This window comes from Parasteatoda tepidariorum, chromosome X1 (assembly GCF_043381705.1).
Source record: "Parasteatoda tepidariorum isolate YZ-2023 chromosome X1, CAS_Ptep_4.0, whole genome shotgun sequence".
Lineage (NCBI taxonomy): Eukaryota > Metazoa > Arthropoda > Arachnida > Araneae > Theridiidae > Parasteatoda > Parasteatoda tepidariorum.
In genome coordinates this window covers 22,767,938-22,790,221 of record NC_092214.1, presented here as the reverse complement: position 1 = coordinate 22,790,221, position 22,284 = coordinate 22,767,938, and the positions used below count along the sequence as shown (strand labels likewise).

Below are 22,284 nucleotides of genomic sequence, written 5' to 3'. Positions count from 1 at the left end.
ACACATGCTTTGGGCTTGATGTTAATCCTTGTAATTACTAAATATTTTATTTACGCTGCCAAGAATGCAATTTCCACCATTTTCACTTGATGTTAATCCTTATAATTGCTAGATATTTTATTCACTCTGATAAGAATGAAATTTCTATCATGGAGGATCCACCATAGGGGATCACATTTTTTGGTTCATGGCCAGTTTACCCTTGTCCATGTTTCATCAGTTTCGATTGAAGGATACATTATTTTTTTTTATTTTTTGAACTAAGAAGGAAATACAATTGATGCTCACTAAAACAACCATTATCATCCAACTGAAAATTGTCATATAATGTGGGATCAATATGTATTGTGCATACAAATATGCTATAACTATTTACTCTTGCATACAAATATGTTATAACTATTTACTCTTAACTAAAATGTACTACTGAACTAATACTATACTTTATGAAAGATTAGGAAACTATCAGAATAATTTGTAATATCTAAGTAAAGAACAACTAAAGCCTTTGATGTGTGTTTAGTTGTCTTGTTTAGAAGAGCTAAGGAAAATTTTTTATTTTAATTAATCCAAACCATCAGAAGTGATTCCAGACAGAAGTTGAATGCTGAAAATTAAATAGCTATTATTTTTCTATTATGTGTTTTTTTATTATTAAATTTACAAAATTAGTTCTGTGAAACTTACAAAAATATTGATGTGTTAATATATTTACAGCTTCACCAAAATTTAGAGATGAAAACATTCCTAATTATTTTGAAGTACCCTTTGGACAAAAGGTAAAGTTTAGATGCCCTGTGACTGGAAATCCAAGACCAACTGTTGAATATTTATTTTTGAATGGAAATGACTCCATAAAAGTGAACACATCAGAAAATAGGAAATTCAGCAAAAATAGCTTGACAGTGGAAAATGTTTCATTTTCAGATGAAGGCATATACTCTTGCCGTGCATTTAATATTTATGGCGAAATATCCAAGAACTTCACCCTAAAAGTTGTGATAGAAAAAGGTATATCACTATTTGATAAAGAAAAAAAATATTCCTTCATTTATTTTTGAACATTGTAAAATTATAAGACTGTAATACATTTAATGTGCTTATATTTCATATATAGTTTATTAAATAAAGTTAAACAATGAATAAGAGCATATGAAAATAACAGAGAGAGACGTGATTAATAGTACCAAAGTAATTATCTGTCTCCGTTAACTTTTTTACTTATGACCTGCAAGATTTTTGTTAATCTAAATTTTTTCAATTGAAACCAAAATTGACAGTGCTTATCTAGAATGACTAATTGCTAAACATTTTTAAGTATTGAATTCTAAATAGTTCGAAGTTAATTATATTTTTTTATGCAGTACAACCTTGAAAATCCAGACTGCTTAGGAGTTTGGTAGGTCCAGATTTCAGAAAATTCCGGATTTTATATATATTTAAGTTAATCTAAAATAATATAAAAAAATTGTGATTTCCTTACTAGATTAAATTCTAGTATGACTATTTTAATTTCGTTCCCTCAAAAATTGGGCACCTGTGACACCCATGTTTTCAAGATTTTACTGTACATATGTTAGCATTTCAGTGGATCAAACTATTATTTATCTACTATACTTTTATTATTTATATAAAATAGTTTGAAATATTTACAAGTTATTTTTGTAGATGTTTATCATCAGGATGAACCAGATGAAGATGTTTTTACAAGGACTCTTAGATCAGGAGAACATTGTATGTTTTTAAACTTTTATTTTATAAATTATATTTCATTTATGATTAATCTACTTATAAAAAGAAAAAATGATTCTATTTTATCTGACAATCTGTCATATAGTTTTACTATTTGGTACGTGATGTTGTACAAAATTCACTATGTTACCACTTGAAAGATTTTTTAAATCAGCTTTTTACAAACAAAAACAAAAAAAATTCGAACTTAACTATTAAAATTTTTTGCAATTAAAGTAATCAAATGGTAGTTTTGTCTAATAAGGATAAAAAGATGTAACATTGCCTTAACTAGAGTAAGAGAGTCTGGCATTAAGCAACTTTTTCATTAGAATCATAAATATAAAATTAAGACAAAGAGTCAGGCTTGCTTTATATCTTGCTCTTTTTGGTGTTTTGAATGCATCTGGCCAAATTAACTAATTACCGACATTTTCATAAACAATAAATCCTAATCTAACTTTGTAGATAAAAAAAAAAAAATGGAAACTTTGATTCACAGTTTATTATTACAAGTTTTAAATTAAAAACATTTTAAGTCTCTAGTTCAGTTTAGAGATTAAAATTCTCCCAAAAACCTTACAGGGCACTGTACAATGAGGGAGCCTCAGTTTTTCAGCATAGACCTAAATAAAAGAGAAACTGTTTGGCTTTTGCCTAACACAACAACAAACTGATGCTCTTTATTTGAAAAAATTTCAAGTAATCCTGTGCCCCTTGGAGCATTATTGTTTGACCTCATTCAGTTGTAAATTTCAACATGATAGCAAATTTTGATTCTGAAACACACTAGATTAATAACTCTTGTAAGTTGATGACCTATGTAGTTAAATTACACATTCTTTAATTCAGCAACTCTATAATTAATTTCCAAATTAGCAATTATAAGTTGTTCCTTTTTTATAAGTAAAAGTATCTAGGTAAACTATCAAAGTGTGACACCATAGGCAAGCTTGCACATTATGCACTATTAATATAAGCCAATCAACAGTTTTATGTTTTCCCCTAAAGAATGTAGTAAAATACATTTCTCTTCATTTTTTTAAATGTTAATAATATTTCTAAATAATAATAAAATAATATGTCTAATATTTTTATTAAACAAGATGGTTTTTGTAAATTATTTTATAAAAACACAAGATTTTTTGCATTGATTAATTCATGTAACTATTTTTTATAAAAGTTAACTTTTTATTTATTTTTGTTTGTTTGCAGGCAAAATTAGTATCATTGGACTTACTTAATCTCAACAGCTTAATTTAAAATTAAGATTAAATTTGAATTTTCTTTTATATTTTTCATTAATGTAATCTATGCATTTGTTACATTAAAAACCTTTGATTTCTCTTGTAATTTATACATTTAGCAATTTTTTAAAGGTGCTATTATATTTTTTTAGTAAATAAATTTTCATTACAGTTGCACCTTACTTTACACAACCTTCAAAGATGGAAGTTACACTATTGGCTCGTCCTGCTGGATCTTCAGTTGTTTTGAAATGTCCCTCAAGTGGTAAACCATTGCCAAGTATTGTGTGGAGAAAAAATGCACAAAATCTTATACAAGATTCAAACAGGCGTGTAAGTTGTTAAGATTTATGAAATTCCTTCTGTATGGCTATGACTTCTTTTGTCTTAATAATTGGCTATATTTAATATTTTCCTTAAATTCCGAAAAGGATTTCTCGCTATTAATTTTTATTATAGGTAATATCAGCTCAGTGTTAAGTAATACTAATGCTACTTTTGGGTTCTTAAAGTATTTTTTGATAATAAAAAAATTTGAAACTTGAACGAATATTAAGTCTTAATATATTTTATTCAGTACTTTTTGTAGTGTAGTTGAATTGTCAGTTAATTTAAATATCAGTTTTGAAGGATACAAATCTTAGGTAAGACAGTTTATTTCATTTTAAGTCATTAAGCTACAAAATATTGATGGAAACAGAGCTGTATTATGGTAAGTATAATATATTACTTCTAAAGTGTACTTTTAGTATATAATTTTACATGCTATTTTATAAGCATGAGCAAATTTATCACATTTATACAAAGCCCATACTTTGTTTGACGATATTTGCATTTTTTGTATATTTGGACACTTTTCCTGGTTTAGGACATTTTTATTTTATATTTCCAGAAAAAAATTTTCAGTTTCTAGGACTTTTTTTATTTTAAGACAGTTTGTTTAAATTTTAGAGCACTTTATGAAATTTTAAAACATTTTATGAAATTTTTAGAAGTTCGGACTGGCCTAGAGCAGTGGGCAAGGTTCGTGTTGTCTATAAATGGTAATCTCCCCCAAAAGATCCGGTCCTGGGATCTGAATTCAAAGCCAAATCTAGCGCTCCATTTGCTTGCTGATTTTAGCAGTCAAACCAAATTATCAGCTTCATTTGGTTTTGATTTATATTTAAAAAAGATTTTATTGTTCATGTTGTGGCATCAGATTTGGATAAAATAAATATATCTTGGTTAATATAAATGAAGCTCAATACTTTTTCTTTTTATTCGAAATTTATATGATTAAAGTAATTTATTGTAGTTTTTTATTGTGTGTCTATTTTTGTATGTATCTTAAATAAGTGACTTTGCTCATTATCTTCATTAAAAGATTCACATTTTTTATTTAATGATATTTTTCATTTAATCAAGAGAAAGAGGTTATGGTGTAAGGGACTACAAAAGATCTCAGGATCTCATCCCTTTATTGGCGACCGGTGAGAGCTTCATTTTGAATGATATAGAGATCGGTGCTCCCATCAATGGAGATGCCAACATAGACCATCACTCCTCTACTGCCAAATCTTACACTTTCATTCACAAACGTAGGATTGTTTTTAGTGCCATGTTCCCTCCAGATGAAAATACGCCTATTATCAGGATGAACAGAAAAACAGAGCTCGTTTTAGAACAGAATATTGTGCCATTCATTTCTCTAGTTCACATGCTCTGTTGCCTACTTCCTGCGGGTACGGCGGTGCCTTGCTGTTTACGTGGCACACACCATTGGTCGGAGAGCATACACACCTACAGCATCAAGGTGGTTTGTGTCAAAACTGTGGTACCAGTAGCCAAGGGAAGGTGTCGTTAAAGAAGAGTGGCATTTATTTCGGTGTCTCCTAGCCATTAACGTTAAGTAACGGTCTTCATTGAGTGTTGTTGAACACCTACGCCCTTGCCCTGATCTTCGGTCTGCATTTCCAGCCTACAATCAATGGATCCAGATCCTGGAAATCTCACTTTGTGAATCTCCAATGGCTTGTGTTTGGCCAGTCTCTAACTGGCCAACAACTCTTAAAGTATCTGATTCAGCTTAATGACTTCGTTGAGAAATCACACTCATCGAAACAACACGCTTACTCAATGTTGATCATTATTTTCCGCTTTGTCTTACATTAAGTTGAAAGCCAAATCAAATTTGCTGCTGTTAAATTGTCATCTTCAATGTCAAACTCAAAATTTGCATATTGCAAAGTTTGAAAGTAAAAAAAAATTGCATTTGTGACTAATTTATGCAACAACAAAAAATTGCTTATACCATTATTTTATACAAGGCTTACAATATCTTTTAATTGTTTTGAGCCAATATATATATATCATGAATATCATATATATATATCATGAATAAGTATTACTTCACAATGCATGCATTATGCTAAATGGATTTTTTCAGTTAAGCTAGTTATAAGTTTTAAAGTTTAAATATTCAGTTGAAAAGCAGTGTTAAGCAAATTGAGACTTTGTTGTAAATTTTTTATAGTTTAAGTGATTTTACCAGGTTTTGGATATTCAATGCTGATGGCCTCCAGTCTGAGTAGGGATATATATAATTTTACTGATGATTGTTAGATGGTTATAACTGTGAAATTATTAGTTTATGAAATTTGTTGAAATTCTTTTAAAAAAATTGCAAAATAATCTAAATGTATTCATTTTGAAGGGGTTTTAATGCATCATTGCCCTTTATAAAAATGGCCTTTGTGTTTTTGTATAGTACAATCCTACTCTTCCTTAATTTTTGCTTTAATCAGCTACTTTCACATCATTTGTATTGTAACTCCTACAAGATTCCAACAGTTGCTTAAAATTAATAATGCAATTTTTTTTCAACCCTTGGCTGATATTGAAAGATTTTTTATACCTATATTTTATTTTATATACTCCTAAACTCTAGATTGTGAGTGTATATATGTCTGATTTCTGTTTAAGCTTTGTAAAAACAATGTCCGCAATGTTTTGAAGGGAAACTTTATTTAGTTTTTTTTCTTTGTAATTAATTTTAAAACAAGTACTTTTTTATAGCTTTAATACCTTATCTGTATTTTCTTATCTTATTGTAGTCTTATAATATGTAACTTACCTACTTCTTATATGGAAAATTTTTTGGATTAAATAAAAGATTTTCTTCTTTCTTAATTGTCTTATAAAGGAAAACAATCAATTGGTATTTTTCTCTCATTTTAGATTCAATTTAGGAAGTGGTCTATGATCATAGATCATTTAATTGTTTCTGATACTGGCAAGTATGATTGCATTGTCTCCAACAGTTTGGGCTCCATTAACTATACCTATGAATTGGAAATTCATGGTCAGTTTTTGTTGTATACTTCTTTTTCAGAAAATTCATTTTTATTTTTGTTTAATACATTTTTAAATATATTATGTAAATTGCTTTAATTTTAAAATAATTGTGGGCATAAAATCAGCTGTCTAAGATTTTTTTTGCTATATTTCTATATTTTTGTTGTATTTTATTTTAATTTTTGATGAATTTTGTTTATTTTTCTGTCATCCAGGTAGGTCTGCATAATTTTCAATATCTGTACATAAGCTTTTGAAATTTTTCCAAAAATTCTCTGCTTATCGATGAGAAGAAATTTTTATTTTTTTTATTTTATCATAACTTAATCGAATTCATTTTTCCTAAACAATATTTAGTTTTAAAAATTAATGCTTATTTTGTTAATGCATATAAAAAAATAATATTGTCTTAATAATGACAATAAACACATTCAAAATTACAATTCAAACAGGAAATTTTTCAAAGAGACTATTTTTTTTTTTCGTAAATAATACAAATAACTTTAAGGTTCATCATTGCCCCCTTAATGTCTGTTTGTCTAAGTTTCTTTAATAAAAAAATTAAATGACTCAAATTTTAAAACAGCAAAATGCCGAAAACTTGAGTATCCAGATTTGTACAAAATATTTGTTCCAAAAAGTATATTTATTTTGCTAGAATTGCCATGAATAATAGCAAATTAAACTGACTGGAAGTACTCTAAATATAATTTACAGTGAAAACTTGACTATCCAGAATACACAGAAATCTCTCGTTCCTGCATATTTCGTTTTTCTGCTTGTATTGCCCTGTTTTTCTGATCCCATCGCAAATACTATTTTTATAATGCCCATTTAGATCGTTTTTGAGAATAGAGATTCCTACACTTATCATTCAAAAGTTTTACCATCATTTGAAAAAAAATTAAAGTTATTACATTTGGAGAAGAAAAGCAGTAACTCTTGATTGATAATAATGAAGAAGAAAATGAGAAGATGTGACAGTTTCTGTAAAATTCAGTAAATGTCACATTTGATGCTAATGCAGCACAAAGGAAAAGGGAGAAACTTGTGATAATGGTTTAAAAAAAATTTGCAGAGGGTAAAACTGTGAAAATGATACTGATGAAGACAGTAAAATGGAACTTTAATAAGTGTTAATACTTGTACAAGGCCTCTGAAACAATGAGAAACTTTAAAATTAAAATTTCTGTAGATATATTTTAAATAAATAATTGTGTTTATTAATTTTTTGTCATCATTTGATGTTCTACTCTATATCAAAAGCTGACCAAAAAAGAAAGCTTTTTACTGTAGATTAAATATTTTTATATCAGAAGAATTGACTCCATATTGAACTAAAAAAAATTCTTCCTCTCCAAAAATTCTAGTTACTTTCTTTTTTTATATAAAAAAAATTTACTAGATATTTTTGATTGAGATTTTCCCAAAGTTCTAACTTGAAGAATTCTGGACAGTCCATTTTTTACTAAGAATGGGTGGGGGAATTGATTTTACACCATATTTTTTTTTTTTTTTGTAAAAAATGCTTTATAATAAAATTTTCTATAACTTCAGAAAATTCATTCAGATGAGCTACCTGGTTTGTCCTTCTCCAGATAATTGGGCTTTTGCTGTTTTTTTTTTAAAAAAATCTTATTACAAATATAAATGATTAATCTCACTTAACCTCTTATTTTTTTCATAAGTTACTTGTTTTTCTAACATGTTTCTTTATTCATTCCATTATTTTTATTAATTTACTACCATTTTTTGTTATTATTTTAAAAATGTATTTCTTTTTTAATAGAACGAATACCCCACAAGCCTATATTTCGTGATGGTTTTCCTGCAAACCAAACCGTTCATCTAGGAGAAAGAGCTAGATTTGAATGTTCTTTTATATCAGACCTGCAACCAAGGTTTCGGTAAGTTTTAATGATGAGAATTGGTTTTAATTGGATGTTTAAGATTGAATTAATTATAGCTATGTATCGCATTTTAGACTGCACTAACTAGATTATACGATATTACAATTAATGTGAAAACTGTTTAAACGAATTATGCGTTTCTAACATAGGAGCTACCAGCTTTCCCAGCTCTTAACTATATTTATTAATAGTTTAACAAACAACAAAAAAAGCTGTGAAAGACAGTAACTTTTTTGGTCAATGTTTAGAAACGATGGATAGTCAAAAATGCTACCAATCCCCTTTTGTATGATCTCTCATCAATTAATGCCGCCTGACTAATTGCATGTAAAACGGTGCAAACCTACGTGTGGATCTGGAGATTCCTCAAACGTGTTCATTGAAGAGAGTGAGTTTTAAGAACCATCGAAAATTAAAAAGTTGTTGATGCTGTAAAACGTGATTGTGTTAGGATTTTTTTTTTTTTTAATTTTATTATGAGAGTATTTCAATTTTAACTTGCAAGTTATTTATTACTTCAAAATGCATTGAAATGATCAGATCTCTTTCTGCTTGAAATTTGTTAATCTTTTTTTTCCTAATAATTATTGTGTAGTTGTTAAATGTTTGAGCATTAATAAGTACTTATAATTTATTTACCAAATTTGAACACAGCGAGCGGAAAATAAGAGGAATAATCATGTGACTTAGGAAACGATTTTTATATCTTTCTGTACAATACATTTTGTAAGTTAATTAAATAAATTTTTTTCTTAAAACTGTCTAATAAAACACGGATACTAATAGTCGTTATTGCTTAAAATGATATTTACCTGTATCTCTTATTTAACTGTATTTTTATTTTAATTATAGGAATAGTTAACTATCATATATTTTTTAACTAGTATTATGCTATGTATGAAAGTGAAAGAAGGGTAAACTATTATCGCAGCAGCCCATTGAGGGCCAAGGAGGTTAAAACTCTGCAATTTCGTGACCAATGGCATGATTATGGTAGTATGTTAAGTACTGCTCACAGGCAGCCTTTACTTCTCAGGCAAACTAATAATTACGCTCTGTAGATTAAACTTATTTCAGCTATTTTTGTTTTAAATATTTTTTTAATTGTGAATGAGAATTCAATAAAATTAATTGCGTTCATTCAAGGTATACAATAAAAATTTTTGAAAAGTAAATAATTGTTTAAAATTCTAAAGTAGTATTAATTGTTAAATTCACGTTATTGATACATGGCCTCCTTTTACGATTGTGGCTGTACAATCGGTATAGCGTACAGACTGCCTTTGCTATCCAGACAAATTGGTAGTTAAACTATGTATTTTATTTTACACTATGTATCTTATCTATCAACTTATTTTTTTCGCTTGAGCTTTTTTTTTCTTAAATAGTAAATGCTATAGATAATAGAAATAGAAATTCTATAAAAGTAACTATATTTACTCAACCTAGGGAAATAAAATAATGAATAGTAAATAACTGTTTAAAATTCTAAAATCTATAATTAATTTAAAATTCTAAAATCTATAATCTATAAAATCTAGTAATAGCTAAATTCGCATTATTATTAAATAACTTTTTTAACAAAAACATAACAATTCTAAGAGTGCGATCAGCATTACACACATATAGCCTCTATTTTCCAGAAAATTTATAGTTACGTTATGTACATTAAACTTATTTTGTCATTTCAGTTAATTTCATTACTTTTTTCTTAAGTAGTAAATAATTTTACAACAAAAAGGTAACCATATTCACTCAATGTGTGCATTTAAGTAACTATAGAATTCAGGTCTGTTTAAAATTCCTTTTGATGTTAAGAACAAACATTCATTCTTTATTTGGGTTGTGTGAACAGGAAGACCATAAAATACTTTCATGATGCTATTGTAATGCAAACCGAGTATACATTTTTTTTTCTTAACGTCTTAGTTAATTTTTGTGAAAACTGTAATTTGCACTATAACCAATGTAAATACAAAATTGTCAATGGCATAATCCAAAAAACCATTACAGATATTCTAAGAGTTGAAACGTTAGTATTTATGATATTAAGCATGACATAACATTTAGTATAACGACAAAAAAAAATTTTAATATGTACCATTCTTAAAAATATTAATTGTTGTTTACAATGATAATAATCTTATGAAAATCAATCATAATTTTCTTACCTTATTAAATATGATGGTCAAACAATACTTATAGAAATAAATGCGATATTAAAATTTCGATATTTACAAGGAGCAGAGATGATTGTGCTACGGAAAAAAATCCGCGATCTGGAAGTTTCCGGAAATCTAAGGTCTAGAAGTTTCAAGAAATCATTGATCACATTTATGTCTAAAAATTCTTGTATATTTTATTTAGAAATATTAAAACTAGAATTTATACTTGGCATCTTTTATGTTTGTAAATATTTTTTCTTTTAGAATAATAAATGTAATTAGGCATAGAAGTAAACTTATACATAATTATTCATTTAAATTATGCTGTATATAATGTATTTAGAATTTCATGTTTTTAAAATATCAATGATTAAATTTATGAAGACATTAATTTTCTTAAATGCATCATTAATGATTTTAGTTGAGAAATTTTGTGGATATTTGAGTTCGGCTCAAAATCATCCCTGATAGAGAAATATGTTATCATTTACCTTCCAAAATCATTAAGCTTATATGTATATTATATATTTTTTTGTAATTAAATTCTAAATATTTTTTTACAAAACTTATTTGTTCTTCTTAGCAGAGAAATTTCAAAATTAAAAACCATTCAAGGGTAAAGCGATGCCCTTTTTATCAGAAAAGTTTAAAAGAAAAGCAATGCAGCTATAAAAGGAAACAAAATTTCTTAGAATCTCTACTTGCCCCACTCCCCACATGGAACTGTTGCTAGCCATTTAATTGATGCTGGGTGTGAGTAGCCTAGAACTCAGTGCAAGGCAATAGCCCTTAAGAATAATTTTTGATTTTATTAAAAAGAATAAATAGAATTAAATGAATTACCAATGGATAAAAAATTTGATTGATTAAATTCACCAGCAATTTACAAACAATTGTAGTAACTACAATTTAATACCCATTTTTTTACTCCAATTTACTAAATTTTCTAATATTTAATTAATTATGCATTTTACTTGCATGCATATTTGCTATTCTATCCTGTTTTAAATTATTATAAGCTTTTTTTTGATTTTGAAAATTATTTTACTTTAGCTGGTTACGCCATTACAAAGTAAATGGATCCTTTGCTGACAGTTCCGAAATTCCGTATGTGGAACCTGTTCAAAGTACTGATCCCAATGTCACTGATCCTCATATACTTATATTAGATAATGTGACTTATGAAGATCAAGGATGGATTACTTGTTTAGCAGGAAATTCTATTGGGGTTTCTTATCGCAGTGCTTTTCTAACAGTTTTACCACGTAAGCATGTTTGCACTCTGAAAAATATAATTCATTTTAAGATGCTTAATATATTTACTTTATTTTATAAATATTTTTTTTATAGCTCCAGATGAAACAGTTGCTGAACAGAAGCCTAATCTTTTTGATTTTCGAAATCCCTTACTTGTTGCATTATCCGTAACCTTCTTCTTAATCCTACCTTTAATTATTATTGCCTTAGTGTGCATATGCAGACATCGATATCGAATGCGTGCTAAGGAAATGAAGCAAGTTATTGTGACAAAAAAAATAATTCTTGAGCATCGACAAGATGAAACTAATTCACTAATCCCATTTGTCAAAATTGATTACAATGTTGTAACAAAAACAGTTGGTTGCACAGATGTTCCAGAATTTGAACTGCCGGAAGATCCAATTTATGAATTTCCAAGAGAGAATATTATTTTAGGTAATTTACTTGGGGAAGGAGCTTTTGGACAGGTTCGCAAAGCTATAGCTCATGGCATAAACAAACCTGGAGAGCCAACTACTGTTGCTGTTAAGATGCTGAAACAAAATCATGTTGACAGTGAAATGGCTGTACTTGTCAAAGAGATGGAAGTCATGAAAAATATAGGGAAACATCTTAATATTGTTAGCCTCTTAGGATGCTGTACAAAAGGAGGTAAATTTTTACTTAATCAATCAAAATATGAACAAAAACCTTAATATTCTAGCATATTTTTTTTTTTCAAATTCTTTTGCAAATTTTCATCTCGTCATTTTAAGACAGGCAAGTAAAATTTACTCGTATATTTAGTGGCCTCTCACTTAAATACCAGTCTAAATGACCACTTAAGAAATTATATTTAATGTTTTGAAAGGGATATTTGAAAACTTACTACTTTACTTTCTGAATTTAAAATTGCCAGAACAATAATCTTCAATGGAAATGTTTTTTTTTTCTAATAAGAATGTCCTTTTATTTTTTTTAGAAACTTTCAACCAGTTTTTTTAGCAGTCCCAGGTGGATGTATGAGCAAGTATAATCTTAAGGATTATGTTAGGAAGAAATAATTAGGTTTCAAAAATTATATGATTATATTTATGATTTTATCAAGAAAAATGAAGTAAAAAAATTGTTAAAAAGATCATCCATGTTAGAATAGAAATTTTTTAAAAATTCTTTTAAAAAATATTAGATTTTTTTAAGGCTAAAAAATTTATTTTAGTATTGAAAAATGATCTGGTAAAGCTTTTTTTAACCACTAGAATTTCCATTTAATTTTTATCATCATATCTTCTTTTGATTTTCTGTTTTAAAATTTAGCAAAGCTATAAAAACTAAACGCAGCAAAACATCAAGAAAAAAGTCTTCAACTTTTTCAAAGCACAATTGAGAAACAAAAATACTTTAGTTTATCAAACAATGTGTGGAGACAAAAGCAAACAAAATGAAAGTCAACATTAACATTAAAAAATAAAAAAAAATAGCAGAATTAGAAACGTCTATTTTGTGGTCACTTTTTAAGAATCAAAATAAAAAATTTTCCTTTCTTGAAAAGAAATCCATTTTTTAAAAAAAACTCTGATCTATTAAAAAAAGAAGTAGCAAAAAAAATTTTTATTTCTTGCTGATTTTTCAATATTATTCTGTTTCTCACTATAACAGTTGTTAGATAGATAAGAGCAGTTAAAAGAAAAATAAACTTTGGTGAGAGTAGTAAACTATGAATATTAATGAAGCTGAATATTTAAAATTTTATGTTTCAAGCTTTGTTTACCGTTAAATTATAAAAGTTTTCACTAAGGGGGATTTATTCAATTTTGTTCCTGTTTTATATATTTTTTTTAATAAATTGGATTATTCTATTTTTGTAATTTGTTGCTTTATTTTTACTGCTATTTTCATCTGATTATCTGGGCGGCTAATTCTTCACATCAAGAGGGGGAAAAAGGAGAGCGAAAAAAATTTGTCTTTATTATGTGAAAGCAGAAGTTCAAATTATCTTATATTTTTTATTTTTTACTATATATTCTATCATACTAAACATTCTTTAGTTAATTAAATGTCATTCAACCTATAAGAAAATGATGTATGAGATTTATCATCTATTTGCTATTTTCTTATTGAATAGCGTATGTTTTAATGTTTGTTTACCTCAAAGACCCCATTATCAAGAAAAAATCTATTTTCTAGACTTGCCAGTCCCTATGATTCTGGATATGGAACTTTCCTCTAGGTTTAAATCATTTTAATTTCATTATTAAAATTATGACAAAATATTGTTGTTAATATGTACTTCATTTTTTATGAAACTTATAACTAAGCTAATGCTAGTATTTACAATGAGTGCTCAGAATTTCATTGATAATTTAAAAAAATTTCTCAATTATGCTGTATACCCTCCAAGCATTGAGCCTCCTACGAAATTGTTGTGACATTAACCTCCTATGCACTTATTTTTTTCATTGAATAACAAGCCATCAGCTTAATGTTTGGAAACGCTAAGGACAGAGGGTTAAGGAATTTAAGAAATTGCAAAAGGTGAAGGCTAAAAGAAACTGGAAAAGGAAATTTTTTTTTATTCTTTAATTTTTTTTGATTCTTTAATTTTTTTTTTGAAAAAAAGGTAAATGTTTAGTTATGAAATGCTGAAATGGTCTTCATCTAGTTAGAATAATTTTTGCTATCAGTTTTTTATATAAATTCTAAGATGTTTTATGAAAAAAACATTTTTTTTAGGCCCTCTATATGTTTTGGTTGAGTATGCTTCAAAGGGATGTTTAAAAGATTATTTGCGTGCTCATCGCAATCCAGATGGATATCAAGAGCCAATTGGAATTAATGGTGAAACTCCTAAATCATTGACTTTAAAAAACCTTCTTTCATTCGCCTATCAGTCTGCAAGAGGCCTGGAATATTTAATTTCAAAGAACTGTATTCATCGGGACATAGCGGCCCGCAATGTTTTGCTTACTGAAGATGGCATTATAAAGATTGCTGATTTTGGACTGGCAAGAGACATTCAAAACAATGACTACTACAGAAAGACAACAAGTGGTATTTTGCCCATAAAGTGGATGTCGCCTGAATCCTTATTAAATAGAATTTTCAGTCCAGAAAGTGATGTGTAAGTTTGAGTATCTATGCCTCCTTTTTAACTAATTAGAAATAAATTAATTAGATATTAACTAATTAAAAATAAACTAATTTAAATTCATTGCTATTGCTGTTACTTCTTTTCCTAAAAATTGTTTTTTAATATTTTTTTCCAAGTGTTCTATTAAGGAAAAGTAAGTTAGTGTATTTTTCTGCTCTAATATTCCAAGAAAAATTTATCTTAATATGTTTTAACGTCTCTCACACATATTTTTAATTTTCCAGATGGAGCTATGGTGTACTTATTTGGGAGATATTTTCTCTTGGAGCTTCACCCTATCCAACAATTCCATATGAAAAAATGTTCCAGAAATTGAGAAATGGCCACAGAATGGCTAAGCCAGATCAATGTCCTTCTTCTGTTTATGGTATAATGCTTGATTGTTGGAACTATGAACCAAAAGCAAGGCCGAATTTTCAAACTATTGCAAAGAAATTGGATAGAATTTTATTAGATTCACTGGAGGAAGCAAATCAGGTTTATTGTTATTATTATTCATTTTTTGTAAATTATTTTTCTTTCTTTTTAAATGACATATCCTGATTGTAAATAGTCTTATCTGAACTAATATGCAAATCACACTTCTATGCGAACGCTAATATGTTCTGATGTGTACTCACTAGATCTGAAACCGGTAAAAAGTTGAAACATTTCAGAGGAGAATTTAAGCCAAATTATTTTTCTTCATACTCAGAATCAGGCATATTGTTTTTAAATTTGATATTCTTGAAATTTTTCTTGTTTTCATTTTCTATATTATTTGTCTTTTAAAATATGAATGAATAAGAAATAAAGTTTTTATAAAAGATGCTTGATTTTAGTGGTGGATCAAGTTTTTAATTATGAGAATTAGCCAGATTTTTAACTATCATTTCCTTGTAAAATTTAAGATATGTTTTGCATGTATATCTAATATACTAAAGAAGTGCACCAATTAAATTTTGTGTACTTCTCAGAAAGTGCATTTCTTATGATGCAACTAAAGGTAAATGAATGTAAAGAATTCAAGTAATATAATATTTTAGTTACTTTACATTATCTTTTTTATTAATCAAATTTATTTATTACACTAAATCAAATGTTATCAGTATTATATAATTATCTGATGCAAAATATCATAAAAATGAAGTTTTCTTTCACGCACTGATATCCATAAATTAAAAATTTCACCTCATTAACTGTTATGAAAACTGCATTTCTCCTAATTGTAAAACACCTAAAAGATATTTATGCTCACAAAATTTATAACAAATGTGATAAACAAGCCAAGTTAAATTCTTTGATTCCTTTTAGAATAACAGTTATTTAGAAAATGTTCGAAATATGACATTATCAAGCCTTATTGTGAAGAAATATTTATACACTTTTTAAAGCTGATACTTATCACACCTCTATATAAAAAGAGAATTACAGTTTAATTATTATTTTTGGAAAAATAATTTTGAAATTGTTGTTATCCAGAAATGAAACAATCCTTAAACTTTCTATGCTTGCCATAGTTGGTACATATGTATTTTGTGCTGCTAAAAATGACATTAATTCTTTATAAAGCTTTAATTCTGATATTTCAAAATAGTTAAACAGTTTTATTATACAAATATATTCTTATTTTGCATGGAAAAAAAATTTTTTTTCTTACACAAAATTAATTTTCTGAAATCTTAAAAGAACTTATGTAGACTTAAATAAACTTCAAAATAAACGAGTAAATGATAAAATATGATAACATTTATAACAGCTCACAGTGAACACAGAAAATAAAATTTGTTTAAAATGTTCTAAAGCCTACATTTTAACAATTACTATTTTCTTGTATCCAATTTTCCTTTTATTTCAGTCTTTTTTCTTAAATATAAATTTTGCTTCATTTTTAATGACCCATTATTCTTAACAGTGTATAAGAGTTTACATTTTTCTCACTGGCTGCCTTTAAAGAAGTTATTGTCTGCAATGAATGTAACAAGTTCAATGGCTGTTTTGATACATACATAGAAAATGTTTCCATGAAAGATTTAAAATTGGCTTAGAAATAGAAAATTCTCAGATTTTATCATTTCATATAGAATCGATAAATTTATATCCTGATTTTTAAATTCTCATGGAAATAGTTTTAGTGTATATGTTGCAGGTAGTGCATGTAATGAATTCTACTTTGCTGTAGACACATTGTAGAAAAACTAAAGGTTTGAAGAATTTACACCACTATATTTATTTTGTAAAGATAACTGTCCAATCAAAGCATAGTTAACCAACTAAATGTGCTGTAAAATGATATACTGTAGAATCTCCTGTAGGAGATCTCTAAATAAGGGATACCTTCTTTTTCAAGGATAATTGTGTTGGTCCAGTTCCCTTTATATAAGAGCCTTGATGAATTTTCCTCTTAATAAGGGAAAATCTACTTAAAGAACTTTGAAACATATTTTCAAAATGTAAGATAGAGGTAGATAAACAAAAATAAATATTGAAATACTCTTTTTTATCCAAATGAAGAAAGGATTGACTTTCTTTTATACATGATTGAAGTTTAAAAAAATAAGAAAGAAGAGCATAAATAATGCCATGTGAACAGAAATATTATAGTTTCAGTTCTATGATAAGGAACTGTCCTCAGTTTTGAAACAGAGAAATTCAGAAAAAAATTAAAAAGCTACAACAAAGATCAAAGGGTGAGAGACTGATAAGGAACATGTTTGTAGGAGATAATCTAATGAAAGCAATGAGGTAAAACACAGATTTGGTAAGGTTAGAGTGAGAATACCTGGTGTTGCAAATTTAAAGCAGAATAGATTTTTAAATATTTAGAAAGAATCTTCCATTGTCTGTATGTCTATTCCTCCCTTTTGATGATTACTACTTTTAAAGAAAATTATATAGTATTAGAAAAAAAGCATGTCATGTTTTAATAAAAAAAATATTTACATTTTAAGAATTTTTGGGTATAGAGGAGGGAATCGAGCTATGTATATTTAGTGGTAAATAAAGTGTTAAAATATTTTTAAATTTCTCTCTCTTTTCGCAACAGTTTATATATAATTTATTTTCCATAGTGATAAAAAATTGATGCATTCCTCTCTCCCTTTTTTGGCTTTACTTTTTAAAAAAAAATAATAATGATTGCTCTTAACATTTATTAAATGCAAACTTTTCTATCTCTCATACTAAGATACTGCAAAATCATTTAAGTAAGTATTTTCAGTGATAAAGCCTTTCTGTTTTTAACAGAATACGAATACAAATAAAGATTAAAAAAAGCCATATTTATAATATTTTGGAACAAATTAAGAAATAAAATAATTCAGTTTAATAAATAATAAAAAAAAACAGAACTATTAAATCCCTTAAGCATGTTCAATAGTGTCAGGTTATTCAAGTGAGGCAGCTGGGGTTTTTTGGGGGTCTATATACCTTTACTTTTTGCTGTTTTGATCTTTTTTATTCATCACACTAAATTATCAAAGCAGTTTGTATGAGTTTCATGAGCTATATTTAAACAATAATCTAGTCATTATATTTGCTAGTTTTTAACCTTAATGTATATTTATACATTCCTTTTCTTAGTAACAAATTCATGCATAGTAAATTAACATAAGCTGTATTTTCAGGTTTATTTGGAGTTGGATTTTCCTGTCTTATCTACGCCTGAAAACAGTACCTCAGGAGATGTACACTGAAATTATTTTGTATGACAGAAAATGTTTTTTGTACTTCTTCTTGTACGTAGAAAATGTTTTCTGTACTTTGAATTATTCAAAACCTACTTGAGTTTATATTTAGGTCTTGATTTAACTTATTTGAAGATTTGTTTAAACAGTCAAATCATTTGTCCTGTGCTTGGTTGTAATTACTCTAGAAAAAAAATTCATCATGTTTGTAGGTTCATCAGTTGGTTATAGTGATTATTTTTATAAGAGATTCAACATTATGAAATGTAATATTAGAAAACAGTTATGTGTTGAGCTCCGGCAAATGTTTTGTATGAAAGATGATGATTTCAGTGATGGCCGTCCAACATTTTTTGTAAATTCAGATATTTTTCTGATATTAAAAGATATTCACATCTTTCTATCAGCTTTATGCAATTTTTAAAGCATTGTTCTTAGCATATTGACAAACAGAGGATATATCAGGGTTACTATTTTGACAAATTCCATTTTTTTTTAAATAAATTTAAATGGTTAAGAATTTTAGGAATAGTTTTGATCTAATCAAAAATAAACTTTTCCTATGCTATAAGTTAAATTTTGTAAAATATCTAGAAATGTTTTGTATACCAGCTCAAAGTGTGTAATTAATACAATTTAAAAAAATTCAAAGGCACTATATTAAAATGAAAGTGTTCATAAAACTTTTTTTTATCTGTTTAGTTTTTAAAAAATTATAATGTTTAGCAACTTTTAAATTTCAGGAGAAAAGTTGGATTTTTATTTTTGCAATATATTGACAAGATAGCTCATGATTAATTTCTGTAGTCAAAATGAAGTAAAGATTCCATGTAATAGACATGTTTTTAAATGTCTAGTGACTCTTATAATTGCTAGTTTTGTTGAATATTTTGCAACTTTTTGTCAGGAATCATCACATTGTTTTAACCTTTACATTTTTTATTTTGTTTAAAACTAGGTGTTTTAATTTTTCTTTTAATTTAACAATTTATTTTACTTTTTTATGTATATAAAAAGATTCATAATGTTTGAAAAATTTTTCTAGTAATGAAGTAGTTTAAAGTTGCATAAGGCTGATAGTTAATTTTCTTTTTTTGGGTGAAATAATTGAACATTAAATGTTTTTTTTTTTCATATTTGTAGTGAATGTAACAGAAGGACTGTCGATTGTAAAAATATTTTATTAAATGTTGTAGATATAGCATGATTTTTAGAGCAACTAATAAATTTTTGTTTTGTTAATATATGTATAGTATTTGTAACAATTTCATTTACTTGTTTGATCCAGTGAAGTATATTAAACCTTTAAATGCATTTAAGTTGTTGTAAATATTTTCTTTTACCTTTTTTTTAAACTGATTGCTGTACCCAGTTAAATTTTTTACTTGTTCCAATTTAAACCAATTGGAATTCAATAATTAAAAGAGATTGAGAAGTTCTGTTTTCTTATATCATTTGTAAAATACCTTAAACTGTCATTTATCCTTACTACAAATAATAAATACTTCAGTGCCTTTGCATTATGATGTTCAAAAGAATGCTAGAATTGAGATCACTCATGAATATTTTTAAAAAAATTATATCTGATTCATCAAAAAAATTAACTTTTATAATTAATTAGTTAACTTTTGTACTTTTTTGCATCTTAAATTGGGGTTTTAGGATATTAATACTGATTTGCCACCAGTAATGAAGTTATGGTACTTTTCTGGTTGCGGCAAAAGTTTTTTGGAAATTGTGAAATATCTACTTACTTTAATGAGAACCACTAAGTTTCTACTTTAGAATCTTCTTTTATTATTTTTAAAAAATCTACTAAAAGAATTTACTGTATTTTTAGTTTAAAATGTACCATAAAAATGTATTACATAATGTATGTAATTTTATGGCTGTTGAAAACATTAACACTGCAAGGACTCCTATAGAATATTTAGGAACCGGTTTTAAAAATTGTTAGAACTCTCATATTAAAAATGTAAAGTGAAAATAATTTACTTCACAACAGCTCCGATCAAACTTATACTCCTTAGAAATGTAAGGTAACTCTATTTTACATCATCAAACATGTCTTGCCTCAGTTCCTATGTTTCAACTTTTTTTTTCTTTGAATTTTCCATGATGTTTAATTATGTTAAAATTGTAATTTCTATATTTGCTTCATATATAAATCTGCTTATTTTACTTACTTTTAATACTAACCCTTTGAGTATTAGTCTCGGGTTTCTCCAAAACTTCAGCTGCAGGCTTTTCTGCATCAAAAACTGGTTTTTTATGCTATTGAATGGAAAAGGTGCAGTAAGAAAATTTCTGTACAATTTTACTTAGGAGCTGAATACTTGAAAGGTTAAGTACAAAAATTCAAACAATTACACTTCCCAGGAACTTTACTGTTAGTTCAGCCTGAATAATGCAGCAGAAGATGTTATAGAAACCAGTTAAACTTTCTAAGCATTTTTCATTAAACTGCTTCTTTTTGTCCAATATTGTAAATGTTTAAATCTTAATTCAATGAAAAAAATTCCATCACTTTGTATTGAATGATATTTCTTGTTAATGTTAGACAGCCTGTATTGATGAAGAATGTATACATACCATATCATTAAATTATATCCATATAATATATTCTGTAACTTAGACACATCTCTTTCTCATTCTTATTTACTGCTGCCAAAGTTAAATTTTTTAACTTTATGTGTTATGTGTATAAAAAAATTTCATACATCAGGGTGCCAATTTTAGGTTATTAATTCTTTGTTTGATTAATATTTAATCAAATTTTGTTTTTAACAAGAAAAAAGAAACAAATTTCTTTATAATCCTTAATTTATAAAAAAATTATATAACAATGATAATAAACAATTATAATTACACGTGCTTCAATTTTAATTCAGTAATTTAATATTCCAAATTATATACAGTACAAAACCCGTTATCCGGAAATCAGAAAACCGGAAGACCAAAAAACCGGAAAGAAATTNTTTGTTTGATTAATATTTAATCAAATTTTGTTTTTAACAAGAAAAAAGAAACAAATTTCTTTATAATCCTTAATTTATAAAAAAATTATATAACAATGATAATAAACAATTATAATTACATGTGCTTCAATTTTAATTCAGTAATTTAATATTCCAAATTATATAATTTAATTTTATTTATATTTAGTATCACTCACTGTTATATTTTCACTATTATTCTCAATAAATTTATTGCTATTAGAATATCTGTAATACCAATAATTAAATCTGAAAAAATATAAGATTGTTGTGCCTATTGTTATAAATTCTGTAGTTATACTGAAATTCTGTTAATATTCTGTAGTTATACTCATTTAAGTGACAAGAAAAGTGAGTTCGAAGAAATTTGAAATCTCAATTTTTATTATATCATTAAAAATCTGAAAATTTTCTCATTTTATTTTCAGTTTCATTGTTCAAAAAATTACTACATATTGCCTTTTACCAGCATAAATTTTATGTTCTGATGAATTAGTAAACTAATTTTTTAATCATTAAAAAGAAAATTTTTCTTCTTCAAATTTGTCTTTTCATTTTATAATAACTTGGTTTAGTTTACAAATTTGAAAATTATTCACAATTTGTTTTTCATTTGTTTAATTTCAAAGGAAACTAATCCTTTTTAGCAAGAAGCAATTTTCTTGTCATTCTTTTTTTAATGTTTTGCTCCACCAATTTAAAGTTCTGTTAAATTTGAGAACTAGTTATGTTATAAAATTTATTTTTCCTTTACTATAAAAATAAAAAGATTTTTCTTTTTTTTCTGTGTTTTGTAGCCATTTTAAGCAATATTAACATTTTACTACCAACGACTTATTTTGCT

At 26.7% G+C, this 22,284-nt stretch overlaps 1 protein-coding gene across 4 annotated transcripts in view; it reads left to right on the top strand.

Moving 5' to 3' along the window:
* Positions 1 to 21,224, top strand: part of LOC107437526 (fibroblast growth factor receptor 3) — a 74,220-nt gene extending 52,996 nt beyond the window's left edge. For all 4 annotated transcript variants that reach the window (XM_016049562.3, XM_043040092.2, XM_016049563.3 and 1 more), the window contains exons 3-12: positions 718 to 1,011; positions 1,669 to 1,734; positions 3,151 to 3,311; positions 6,198 to 6,321; positions 8,104 to 8,221; positions 11,443 to 11,654; positions 11,740 to 12,300; positions 14,362 to 14,749; positions 15,004 to 15,256; positions 18,385 to 21,224. In XM_016049562.3, the coding sequence (XP_015905048.1) occupies positions 718 to 1,011; positions 1,669 to 1,734; positions 3,151 to 3,311; positions 6,198 to 6,321; positions 8,104 to 8,221; positions 11,443 to 11,654; positions 11,740 to 12,300; positions 14,362 to 14,749; positions 15,004 to 15,256; positions 18,385 to 18,453 (2,246 nt within the window). In that variant the 3' untranslated portion in view covers positions 18,454 to 21,224. The remainder of the gene's footprint in view (positions 1 to 717; positions 1,012 to 1,668; positions 1,735 to 3,150; positions 3,312 to 6,197; positions 6,322 to 8,103; positions 8,222 to 11,442; positions 11,655 to 11,739; positions 12,301 to 14,361; positions 14,750 to 15,003; positions 15,257 to 18,384) is intronic.
* Positions 21,225 to 22,284: the final 1,060 nt, after the last annotated feature.